The 13,238-nt window shown below is 46.0% G+C and overlaps 2 protein-coding genes across 3 annotated transcripts in view; both read right to left on the reverse strand.

The window, feature by feature from the left end:
- PRDM4 (PR/SET domain 4) overlaps positions 1-4,240 on the reverse strand; it is a 68,104-nt gene extending 63,864 nt beyond the window's left edge. Inside the window, exon 1 of the mRNA XM_074271503.1 lies at positions 4,112-4,240. Coding sequence (XP_074127604.1) covers positions 4,112-4,122 — 11 coding nt within the window. The 5' untranslated portion in view covers positions 4,123-4,240. The remainder of the gene's footprint in view (positions 1-4,111) is intronic.
- LOC141544862 (PR domain zinc finger protein 4-like) overlaps positions 1-4,245 on the reverse strand; it is a 32,124-nt gene extending 27,879 nt beyond the window's left edge. The window contains exon 1 of one of the 2 annotated variants that reach the window (XM_074271505.1): positions 4,112-4,245. In XM_074271505.1, the coding sequence (XP_074127606.1) occupies positions 4,112-4,122 (11 nt within the window). In that variant the 5' untranslated portion in view covers positions 4,123-4,245. Of the gene's footprint in view, positions 1-380; positions 590-4,111 lie in introns of those variants that run through there. The other variant, XM_074271506.1, reaches the window with a different exon arrangement.
- Between the last annotated feature and the right edge of the window lie 8,993 nt (positions 4,246-13,238).

Genomic DNA, 13,238 nt, shown 5'->3' on the forward strand with positions numbered 1-13,238 from the left:
CATCCAATTCTACTATTAGGCTTAAAACAAACAACCAAACTACCAAGCCTCCTTGTTTTTACTCCTGCCCCAAGGCCTGCACCATTGCTTTTCCCATCAAGAACAAAACTGCCTGACACAGGGAATCGGACGTCTGGATGTGGTTGACAATTAATAGGCTCTGAGGACCATCTCTGAGACCCCTTAAGCAGGAGAGGGTGCTTAACCCGAGCCTGGGCTGCCATCTCTGGACCACCCTGGGAGAGTCACTTCCCCTCTTTTTCATCTGTAAGATGGGCAGTGGCAGCAGCCCCTCCCTATCTGGCTGTCAGAGGTATTTTTGAGGCACTGTTTGTCCCTTTATGTCAACCACTAGTCTGTCCTCAGAACCGTAACTTAACTAAAAACAGAAGCACTGGATACTTTTCTCCAACACAAGAATGTTTCAAACATTTCTTTGGTGAGACCTCAGGCACTGCAGACGATCTAGCCCATCCATTCCACGGCCACTGGCATTAACAATAGGGCTGCTATGGATTTTCACAAGAAAAAGGCACCATCAGTTGTGAAAGAATCCAGCCATTCTGGAGAGCAATTTGGAATTAGCCCCAAAAGTTATCAAACTGTGCATACCCTTTGACCCAGCAGTGCTACTACTGGGCTTATATCCCAAAGAAATACTAAAGAGGGGAAAGGGACCTGAATGTGCCAAAATGTTTGTGGCAGCTCTTTTTGTTGTACCTAGAAACTGGAAGTTGAATGGATGTCCATCAGTTGGAGAATGGTTGGGTAAATTATGGTATATGAAGGTTATGGAATATTATTGCTCTGTAAGAAATGACCAGCAGGAGGAATACAGAGAGGCTTGGAGAGACTTAAACCAACTGATGCTGAGTGAAATGAGCAGAACCAGAAGATCACTGTGCACTTCAATGTTGTATGAAGATGTATTCTGATGGAAGTGGAAATCTTCAACATAAAGAAGATCCAACTCACTTCCAGTTGATCAATGATGGACAGAAACAACTACACCAGAGAAGAAACACTGGGAAGTGAATGTAAATTGTTAGCACTGCTGTCTATCTACCCAGGTTACTTATACCTTCGGAATCTAATGCTTATTGTGCAACAAGAAAATGGTATTTACACACATGTATTGTATCTAGGTTATATTGTAACACAAATAAAATGTATGGGATTGCCTGTCATCGGGGGGAGGGAGTAGAGGGAGGGGGGGGATAATTTGGAAAAATGAATACAAGGGATAATATTATTAAAAATATATATAATAAAATTTAAAAAAAAAAAAAGAAAAAGAAAAAGGCACCATCACTCACTCCCTAGTTCAGATCAGAGGCTAACCTCTGGCTAATCCTTTATCAGCATCAGCACCAGAGACCAGGCAGCAGATACCAAGAGAGCGTTGCTAGCATGAGGAATTCTCCAAGCTGCGGGAGCCTGACTCCTTGTCTAAGTGCACACAAAACTTGGTGCCCAAGAGTGATGGGAGTCCCAAAGGGGATTTAGTTCTAGAAATTAATCTCAACAAAACCTCTCTTATATGAACTTTTCCCCCCTAACACAGCTCACAGTACCTGAGGTAGCCAAAGTAAGGGGTGGTATAATCATATTGTGATGAGTGGACTATTTAAATATTCAAAGCTCATTTAACTTCATTTCATTCCCAAGTCATAGACTTCACCCAGACATAAATATGTGATCTTAGGGCTATAAATGTGCTTAAACTTTGACCTTTTCAATAAGACTATTAGGTCAGTATCCCAAAAAGATCAAAGGAAAAGAACCTTTAGGTACAAAAATATTTATAGCAATTCTTTTAGTGATAGTAAAGAACTGGAAATTGAGAGGATGGCCACCAATTGAGGAATGGCCCAACAAATTATAGTATATAGTTTTGATGGAGAAATATTGTGTTATAAGAAATGAAGAGCAGGATGCTCTCAGGAAAATCTGTAAAAACTTATACAAATTGATGAAAAGTAAAGTCAGTGGAACCAGAAGAACATTGTACACAACAATAACGTGTGATGATCAACTCTGAATGACTTCGCTATTTTCTGCAATACACTGCTTCAAGAAAATGATGCAGGACTTGTGATGAACTTCTCCAGAGAAAGAACTGATGGAATATGAATGCATTTTGAAGCATACTTTTTGTCTTTAAATTTCTTCATTATTCTTGGCTGGGGGGGGGTGTTCGGTCTGTGTTCTTTTTTTGAAATGTAACTAATATGAAAACATTTTGTATGATTACACATGTATATCAAATTGGTTGCCTTCTCAAGAAGAGGAGGCAGAGAACTGGGAACTCAGAATGTTTAAAAAAAAAGTTAAAAATTGTTATTTACATAAAAGTGAGGAAAAAATTTTAAAAACATTTGTAAATAAAATTTTAAAAAATGTGCCCCTGTACTAGGCAATAAACTGGGTAAAAAAATCAGTGCAACCTTATCTCCCTAATGAAGAGGAAACAAATCTCAGAGCTTCCTGACATCTACGCTTCCTATTATCTCATTACTGCCCATGCTGTCAGGCACCGGTCCACAATAGAATGACATTCCTCCTCCCACTTCTATGCCCAGATCATTGTCTCAGGCGGAAGTGTCACCTGCTCCTCACCTAAGGATCTAGTCTCACTTCCTTTAAACCAGCCTCCCGGCAAGACGACATTCTTTGTACACAGATCTTCTAACTTCAGGAACTTCTAACTGCCTCCAATCATACCCGCACTCCCTGCTTAACTTGATGTCCAAGAGACTCTCCCATGTGGGGCCGCCATCGTCCTTCTAGTTTTCTCCCATATCACTATCCATTACCTCCCATGTACCAGATACTTCAGTGAAAGTGAACACCCCCCATCTGTCCCACATTTTCCCTCTCCCCTCTTCGTGCTGCGCCCTTCCTCTTCTCACCTCTGCTTCTGAAACCTCATTTATTCCCCCAAACCCAGTTCAAATGCCCCTCCTCCCTCCTCCCTGCTCGGAAATGTTCTTCTGTTCTCAGATAGGACTCCCTTACAGGCCCAGCACAAGTTTACAGGCTCTATGAGACCAGACCATGTGCCGGTCGTTTTTATCATCACCCTAGAGCTCGGCCCAGGACTCGGTGCCTGACACAAAGCAGGTGCTCTAGAAGCGCTATCATTCTGCTGCACTGGTCAGACAGCTTCCCATGATTCAGTGTACCAGGAGGGAGGCAGCCTCAGGACGGCAGAGCCCCAGCGCCTGCTCTGACCCGTCCCTGACCCCCACCTCTGGCGCTGCCCGCCGGGGCCCATCTGCTTCGGAAAGGGGGCTCCCTGGCAGGGAGTGAAGCTCAACTGAGCAGGAAGCTTAGCCCAAAAGCATCTTTCCCAGTGCGAAGCTTTAGGTGTCACAGGGAGACTGAGGCACCCGGGGCACCGGCTCGTCCAGTCACCCAGCCAGGAAATGACTGACAGAACTTGCCCGGCTCTGCCTCAGCCAGGCCCGGGCCTCCTGCGGCTAAAGCAGACACGACGAGCGCAGCCAGGAGGAACTGGACACTGTTTAACGAAGTCTGCCAGGACCCCGGGTCAAGCGCGTCTCTCCCGCTCACCCCTGCCCCACTCCCTGCCTCGGCCGAGAAAGCCCAGGGCCGTGCCCCCGGGCCTTCTGTGCCCCCGGGCCTTCTGTGCCGCCGGACGCTCGGGTGAGGAGCCGCCACAAGCTGCGGCGCAACGTGGAAGCGCCGGCACCTGGATGTAGCTGGGAAAGTGTCCTGTGGAGGGGAAACATTAGAGAGAAAACGGCCCTGGGGACAAAATCTGGGGAGAAGATTCAAAGGAATGAAAACCACGTTCTGGGGCTTTCGGAGGAAAGGGTTAAAAACGTCAGCTCCCGCGGCGGGGTCTGGGCCAGGGGCAGACGCTAGGCCGGACCCCGGCCCGGCGTGCCCCTGCCCCGCCAGCTGAGTTCCAGCTCTCACCAGCTCCCAGAGGGGCTGCGAGGGGAGGGGGAGCCCGAGCCCGGCGGGTCTCCGGGGACGCCCCCACCTGCGGCGCAAACAAAGGCTTGAGGTGCTGCTGGCGCCCGACCTCAGCATCCTAGGGGCTTGGGGGGAGGGGCCCGCGGGGGGCGGGGCCACGGCTCACCTGGGATGCATGGGCTCAGCGCCAGGTGACAGCGCGGCGGGCGGTGGGGAGGGTCAGGGCCCCGGTCCCTCGGTGTGGCCCTCGGGGGGCTCCGGCCCTCCAGCCCCCCGAGGTGAGAGCGTTCAGTCCTGCGGTGGAGCCCGGCTTCTCATCCCCGACCTCCGCGGGGAAGCCTGGGACCGAATCCTGGGCGGGAGAGAAGACAGCGAGACTGAGGCGACGGCCACGCCTCCACTGACCTTTGCCCCTCCCCTGGACACACCTCTTTTTTTTAAGCTAACTTTGCAAGCGCCTTCTCCGGCATCCGCCGGGAGGAGGGGCCGCGGGAACACATGCGCAGCGAGGGTGCCCATACAGCCAATACAGGGCGGATCCTCTCGGCTCCCGCCACGCCCGCCGCACCCGCCGCGCACGCGCAGACCAGAGGCAGGGGAGGCGTGCGAGCGCCAGTTCCGCTTTGTTCCTCTGGCAGCGGACCGCTGGTGGAAACCCCGCCCCCTCCCTGAACCCGCTCCTGGTCTGTGGGCACACGCGCACTGGGTGCCGCCCCTCCCCCAATCCTTGGCGAGCAGGCACCTCCCCTCCCCCCCGCGAGCCCCACACCTCCTGACCCCAAGGCCCCCTCCCTCACCTCTACCCTCCCCTAGGCCGCACCCGCCAAAGCGCCTTTCTATCACCGCCTCCTCCGTCTCCGCTTCTCTCAGGCTTCCCCTTAACTCCCTCCCACAGTTCCCCCCCCACCCCCAAACGGTCGTTCTCCTCTCTACCGCCCTCCCCAACTCATTCTTGCGCGTGCGCACCGAAGGGCTCGGGGGAGCGAAGCGCGGCGAGGGACCCCGGGGCAAAGATAGACAGCGTGGAGAAATCGAGCACCGAGTGATCGAACTGCGGTTGCTAGGGCAACGGAGGCGGGAACTTTAGATGGTTGGTCCCACTGAAGTGCTTCATTCTCCCTCTCACATAACAGTCACTTCGAAGTGGCCCCTTCCCCACATGCGCAGTACATGTCCTAGTGTGTGTCAGACCACGTTTGTGGTGTTCCTGCCACCAGGGACCTTAGAACCTAGGACTGGGAAAGGCAAAGCCAGGCAGAACTTGGAACAGGGGATGTCAGAGCTGGGAGGGAGCTTAGAACAGGGGATGTCAGAGCTGGGAGGGAGTCTAGAACAGGGGCTGTAAGAGCTGGGAGGGAGCCTAGAACAGGGGAGGTCAGAGCCTAGAACAGGGGAGGTCAGGGCCGGGAGGGAGCTTAGAACAGGAGATGTCAGGGCCTAGAACAGGGGATGTCAGAGCGGGGAGGGAGCTTAGAACAGGGGATGTCAGAGCTGGGACAGGGCTTAGAACGGGGGATGTTAGAATGTAGAACGGTACCTTTGAATGTGAACTATCTCTTCTCCTTATTACCTTATGGAAGCATCTTCAGCTCTCTGAGCCTCAGTAGTTAATGGTTCTGGAGACTAAATGTGGCCAAAGCAGAAGATACTCTTAACATCTTATAATATGGGTTGATGTAATTATTGTGATTGTTGTAACGTGCCCTCCTGGCAGTTACAATTACTAGTCTGCCCTAGACCCACCAGAGTACCTTTGACCACTGTCCTTTGCAGTGTGAGCTCTACCTGGCTCGCCTCCTCTGAGGCCTTCAGAGGTCTCTGGCCACGATTTCTTGAATCTATAGCTTAATAACCAGTAGCGCACTCAAGAACAGCCACGTGTAATCTTAAAAGCCTTTATTATACCGACTCACATAATGCCCTAACTGATGCCCTGACTTGTTGGTTCCCGAGTGAACACCTGGTCAGAAGACCCACGTGTTCACTACCAAAATCCTTACCTCTTTTGGCTACCCATCTCGGCTTGGCCACCCAGGCTAGGGAGCCAGGGTGAAGAGCTCCAGGTTAAAGAGAGCGATTGCTGCCTGCAGTGGGCTTACATAGGGCCTGTGAGGTCACACACAGCCAATCAGCGAGAGAGTCACCCATGACGAAGCTATCTCATTGTGGCCAAGATCCCACCTACGGCAGTCCTAATATCCACAGAAATTACTTCCGGGCCTCAATCTCCCCATGCGCTGTGGCACTGCCCATTTAAAGGGCCCTTACAGATTGTATGTCTCAGTAAAATATAAGTTGGTTTGGAAGACGCAGTGCCAGACCTTGAGCCTGACTGTGCCTCTGTGGGCTCACTCTGAACTTCAGTGGGCTCTGTGACGCCCGTTTCGCTGTTGTATCCCTGTAACAGTGAAACTGCCCATACTCTCAGGGACCTGACATTCTGCCGGGGGTTGGGGATGGGGTTGGAGCCGAGTAACCAGGAGCAGAACCTGGGATGAGCTCATGGGAGCTAGAAGGAAACACTGGCAAGGATGTTAAGTTGGAGTGAGACAGTGATGCTGGCAGTGGGGGGATTCGCACCCAGACCCAGAAAGGGTTTTCTCCAGGAAGCAAGGGCACAGGAGCTGAATCTTGAAGGATCCCAGGCCCAGTGTTGGGGAGGGCATGAGGCGCATGGGGACGTTGGAGGGCCTGCCGAGAGGTGGGTCCAGTGAGGTCTGGAGCCAGGGCCTGGCCGTGGCCATAGCTAGTGGACTGACAGCAGTGGGAGGCATGGATGGACTGGGAAGAGAAGGAACCTCCTGGAATCTGGCTTCCAAGGAGGAACAGCGGTCTTAATTAGCACCGGGTCCTATGGAACAGAATTAGAAGAGAAGATAAAGGACTTGGATTCGGCGATGAGAGGGGTGGAAGACGCCAGGCTGACTCTGGGCTCCTAAATCTCCGTGACCGGGAGAAGAGGAGGTGCTTTGGAGGAGAAGGTGATGCCTTTTCTTAAACATTTCTAAGTGGAGATGCCTCTGGAAGAGATCCCCGGCAAGCACCTGACAGTGCCCGACTTTTGGAGCGTGGGGGAGTGGGACTCTCTTCTGCTGAGTCTGGAGCCCCTCAAAACTTCAATTCAATCTGCATTAACTCAGTGCAAGGCTACGTACAAGGCCTACAGTATTAGGCCTGCTGGAACACAGGGGGAAACAGTTCCTGTTCTGAAGATACTTTCACATCCTGAGAACTGATGAGATATCTAAGAAAGAAAGTGTAGAGGTGTATACTTATTTATATATAAATGTGTATATATATACAGAGATAGAGAGACAGACACAGAGAGACAGAGAGACAGAGAGGAATAAGAAGCCTAAGGAGAAATCAGTGAGAAGAGCCCTGCTAAGGGAGCAGGAGAGGAGAATGACCTCAGTGAGAAGGTGCAATCTGACATGTGGAAGGAGAGCCAGAGCAGAGGGCAGCCATCCGGGCTTTCAGAGATGGAAGATCTCTGGTCATTCAGCTCCTGCCAGAAGGCCCCAGAAGTGGCACTTCGCCTCCTCCTTCCAAGGCAGCCTCGTATACTTCTAGACAGCTCTGTTTGTGAGGAGGGGTCTCTTAGAACAGACCCAAGTTTGCCTCTTCACATCTTCCACTCATGACTCCTAGTTCTGCCTTCTTGGGCCAGCTAGTACAAATGGAGGCAACCCTTCCGTGTACCTTATCTCCACTTGTCTTCCCAAATGCCCTTCACTGGGATGACCTTCAGGCCCTTCACCACACTCATTCCCCTCCTCAGGACCCCTCCATCATCAATATCTTTCCAGAATGTGTTGCTCCAAACTGAATCCAGTCTTGCAGATAGGGCCTGACCAGGACCTAGGAAAGTCGGGTGTTAACTTTGAGAAGCTAAGAGTTAACAAAAGCGTGGCCTACGTGTATGTGTGTTGCACATGTATTTTTCCAGATTTGATTCAAATAGAAGCATGAATGATATCTCCGGAGTCACCTCTGCCCACTCTTCTTCAAGGGAAACTTTAATTTTTGAGAGGCGTAGGAGACGGGGCCACAAAGCTAGCTACTCTGGTAGCCTCGAAGAGGGTCACTGGCCTAGAACTCTTATCTACCCTTGCCCCTTCAAATAGAGTCCTAAGAAAAATAAGTTGTAGGTTCAAGCCCCCCTCCGGATCATTAGCTCTTAATGGGGAAGGAATGCCCTTCAAAGGCTTGACTCCCTCCCCCAAACACTACTCATTTATCCACACTGATAGGAAAACTGAAACCAGAGAAGTTACTATACAGATTAGAATATGTTGACAACACACAGTGAATATTCTCCTATGGGAAGTGAGAGATCTCAGCTCAACTGTTAGAGAAAGTATTGCTGATTTTACTCAAGAAAATATAACAGTCTATACTGTAACACATGTAAAATGTATGGGACTGCCTGTCATCTAGGGGAGGGAGTAGAGGGAGGGAAGGGAAAATTTGGAAAAATGAATATAAGAGATAATGTTGTAAAAAAAAAAAATTACCAGTGTATATGTACTGTCAAAAAAATCATAATTATAAAATTAATTTAAAAAAAAAAGAGAAAATATAACAGTCTCTGGTGTGATAAATTGGGACTAGGGATATGGTGGAGGAAATAACACATCTCGTGTTCTATTCTTCCTGAAGTCTCTCTTTCTCTCTAAGGGCCTTTCCCTGAAGAAATGTGGACCCACTTTACTCCTCAAATAGGATGGAGACCCAAATAATCATTCTCTGTGATTGAAGTGTGTTTTATAAATAATCTGAGCTACAGGGTCACCAAAATTAGACCAAACTGCACAAATTGGGAAGAGCAACAACTGAGAAAGAAAGATCTACTGAAAAGAGATCAACAGTAGTAGAAGAGTAGATCAGGAAGTCAGATTTCAAGGGATTTAGCAGCAAGTAGGTGTGAGTTTGGGCAGTTGCTCTTGGAACTTGGCAGCAATTAATTCCTATATCCTTCATAGGACAATAGCTGGAGGGGATGGCAGAGTCAAATGAAAGCTGTTTTTTAAAGGATGACATAAATATAACTGATTGTGTTGATAGCTCCCTTGGAGAGAGCCAGGAGAAAGAAAGACTAAAGTTGGGAGGAGAAAGCTCCTATAGAGCTTTAAACTTTTCACAATCCCTTTTTGCCTGAGATCCTGGGTATATAGGAATATAAAATATAAAACAGGTATACGAATCAAACATTTACTGACAATAAATCATAGTTCCGTAATCCCCACATTCGGTTACAGGTCTCTATAGGGGGTCGTGAACCACAATTTAAGAAGCTGGACTATAAGTGATGGGATTGAAAATGCAGATTGCTTTTTTCCTCTCTTCAAAGACAGGAATAAAATAAGAGGAGAGATGAAAATACAGAGGAGTTTGAAAACTTAGAATGAGGGAGAGAATATGGCTTCTTCTATATTCTCCGTATATAGTAAGAGACAAGGATATATGTTGAGTGAAAAGAGAGAGGCGTTGAGATCTTGATGAGGGTAAGGGAGGGATGGAATGATCCCTAAAAGGAGGTAGGATAAAGAAGAAGGAAAGGAAAAATAAAAATTTGGTAGATTTAATAGTTGTAGTTGAGAACTCTGGTCCAATTAAAATTAACATGAATTTGTAGTGGACCCAGTCAATATGATAATGTGATAGAGAGTCAGGCCTGGAATCAGGATGCCTTGAGTTTAAATCCAGTTTCAGACACTTACTAGCTGTGTGACTCTGGGCAACTCTTTTAATCCTGTTTGCTTCCATTTTCGCAACTGTAAAATGGGGATATCAGCACCTATATTTCATGGTTGTTGTAAAGATCAAATGAGTAATATTTATAATGTATTTAGCACAATGTCCAGCACATAGTAGGTACAATATAAATGCTTATCCTCCAACAGTATCAAGCAGCTTGGGTACATGAGAAGTTAAATATTAAAATAAGATAAAATATGAAAAATACTTTGCAAATCTTAAAGCATCCTGTAAATGCTAACTATTAAACACTCCCACATCATTAAACTAGTGCACACATGACAATATTCCAAGTCACCTTACCACCCTGCTCCTCTGACTTGGGATGAACTCCAGATTGTCTCCAGATTTCACTGTCCATCTTAAAATGAGGTGTCCTAAACTTGGTGCCAAAGTTCAGATGTCATCTGACCTGACCAAGAGTAAATAACACTCCCCTCATTCTTGACCATATATATTTTTTCAATGCAGTGTAAAGTTACATCAGCTTAAAAATGCAAAGCAAAGAAAGGATTGTATATGAATTTGTGAACTTGTATTATGTTTTTTAAAGTCTGTATTAAATTTAATATCATTGAAAACCAACTTGTCTGTGTCTTCTAAACTTCTTTGATTTTTTTTTGTTTTATTGATTGATTGATTTTATTTTATTTTTTGCATTTTTATCATCACCCACCAACATCTACCTTCTCCCCATAGAAACCCTCTCTTATAAATACAAATAAAGATCATTAAGCAAAAATAAATAAATAAATAAACATACTGGAATTGCCTGAAAAGCTATGTTTCATTCTGCATCTCCCAGGAAGGTAGGGGGCAATAAATATTTATTACATATATAAATATACATACATTTGTGAAAGAAATCCAGGTTTAAAGGCATGACATCATTTTTTTGGTCAAAATTTACCTATAAATGGCTCCTACAAAAAATTTCTATTGAATTTCTCCAAAACTGGTGATCATGCCATCCTTGAATGTCTGGACCCCATTTTTCTCAGGCAAAAGGCAAGAAAGCTATTAGTAACTGAGATTTATCCAGCATTTTTGCAAAGGACTCGTTTGAAAGATGCTTTCCATAAAATACCTTATTTGATCTTCACAATAGAATTACTCTTATTCCTATTTTTCAAGAGGGAAACGGATCATGAATATAGTAAAAGAAGAAGAGCGAAAAAACAACCATGAAAAGATCTTGAGTAGTTAGGAGGGCTAAGGATAGGGCTTATGATTTCATTACCATTATTTTCCATTATATTTTTAATTAAATACTTTAAGTAGTTTTTTATTTCAAAATTTTTTCCAATTATGTGTAAAAACATTTTTTAAAAAGTTCTAAATTCTCTCCAAAATTCCCTCCTTCTTTAAAAACAAAAAAATTTCCCATTACATTTTAATCCGGTCCTTGACGCTTGGGGTGTAGAGAACTTCTAGATAAGGAAACCTCCTCTATTGAGGAAGATTGGCATCTTTTCTGCAGGGTATATAATCTCAGGAGCTGCCAAAGGCATGAAGAGGCAGGGACAAGTCCCTATAAAATATATTGATGTTTTCTGAGGATGTGTCTTATATGCTTTTAGGGAGATGTTTGAGTCTGAGGACCTGGGATTAAATCTGGGCTGAGAGCTCAGGTAAATCATTTCATCGAACTGGGCCTTTATTTTCCTTATATAAAAAATAAACCCTTTGGATCAGATGACTTTCTAGATTCCAGTTAGTGATCCTGTAATCCTATACCTGTCTCCTAGACTGACATCCTTGAGTTTGCCAGGACATATCTCAGGGTAAATTAGATCGTTAAAAGGTGACTAACCTGTAACTGAAAGGGATAATTACTTCCCTTTCATTCGACTTTATGGAAGAATTTTTCAGTAGCTTCAGGCAGATCCTTGAGAATAAACAGTGAAATACAGGACATGAACTGGAGCATGTTGGGGCCACACCATGAAGGTGACTTACAAGCAAAAGGTCCAGTCCACGTGTAAAAGTTAGGGTGCATGTGACTCCCAATGGTTTTTCCCATAGATTTATAAGGTTGAAAATGTTTGAGAAGTATGGAACACACACATATACGCTCGCACTGAGCCCTGGACACTGATGACACAATTAGGCTTTAGAGGACTTTCATCTTCAAAGACCTTCCCTCCTATGAATGGACTAATTAGTCATTTTGGATTGTGTGGCAAAAAGTCAGCTCTTCAAAGTCAGCCTTGCTTCTCCCTAGAACTGGGGCTCCCAGCCTTTCAAGTAGAGCATTTTCACCCCCAAGGGAAAATAAATTACCAGTGTGTATGTGTGTGTTTAAACATTGAAAAGAAAGGAAATAGTTCACTGTGCTCCATGCAAGGACTCGGGCCCTTGGATTCTGGGTGGGATTAGAGGAGGTCGGGAAATGCACTTAGGGATGTTTACAGTAAGCACCGGGAGAAAAGTCTGGCGGCAGTTGTTACTGTGGGGCCTTTTGATGGTTTTCCTCCCCCTTCTTTCCTCCCTTATTTTCTCTTTCTCTTTTTCTTTTCTATCATCTTTCTCTTTTGTCTCATTCTTTTTCTCTCATTTTCTTTTTCCTTCTTTCTCTCTCTTCTCTTTCTTTCCCCTTCCTTTCTAATTTCTAGAAAGTCATTTGATCTATGGGCCTAATTTTACAGATAAGGAAAAGAAGTAGATTAAGTGGTTTGCCTGAGATCCCACAGGTAGTAACCAGAGTCAGTTCCGGGTCTTCTGACTCTGACATTTCCCTAAAAACATAGCAGCTACATCTTAGAAAACTTCCTTATATGATAGATTCTTGAGCTTCACAACACATTCTCTCACTATCTCTCTTTTTCTCCAGTCCTTCCTTCTTCCCTCCCTTCCTTTTTTCTTTCTCTTTTTTCTTCCCTTCTTTTTCTTCCTTCCTTTCTTTTTCTTTTTCTTCCTTCCTTCCTTCCTTCCTTCCTTCCTTCCTTCCTTCCTTCCTTCCTTCCTTCCTTCCTTCCTTCCTTCCTTCCTTCCTTCCTTCCTTCCTTCCTTCCTTCCTTTGTTCCATCTTTCCTTCCTTTCTCTTTCTCTCTCTCTGTCTTTTTTCTTCCTTCCTTCCTTCTTTCCTTCCTTTCTTCCTTTCTCTCTTTCTCTCTCTCCCTTTCTCCCTTTCTTTCTCTCCCTTTCTCCCTTTCTCTCTCTTTCTCTCTTTCTTCCTTCCTTCCTTCCTTCCTTCCATCTTTCCTTCCTTTCTCTTTCTCTCTCTCTGTCTTTTTCCTTCCTTCCTTCCTTCCTTCCTTCCTTCCTTCCTTCTTTCCTTCCTTCCTTCCATCTTTCCTTCCTTTCTCTTTCTCTCTCTCTGTCTTTTTCCTTCCTTCCTTCCTTCCTTCCATCTTTCCTTCCTTTCTCTTTCTCTCTCTCTGTCTTTTTCCTTCCTTCCTTCTTTCCTTCCTTCCTTCCTTCCTTCCTTCCTTCCTTCCTTCCTTCCTTCCTTCCTTCCTTCCTTCCTTCCTTCCTTCCTTCCTTCCTTCCTTCCTTCCTTCCTTCCTTCCTTCCTTCCTTTCTCTCTCTCT

This window comes from Sminthopsis crassicaudata, chromosome 5 (genome assembly GCF_048593235.1).
Source record: "Sminthopsis crassicaudata isolate SCR6 chromosome 5, ASM4859323v1, whole genome shotgun sequence".
Lineage (NCBI taxonomy): Eukaryota > Metazoa > Chordata > Mammalia > Dasyuromorphia > Dasyuridae > Sminthopsis > Sminthopsis crassicaudata.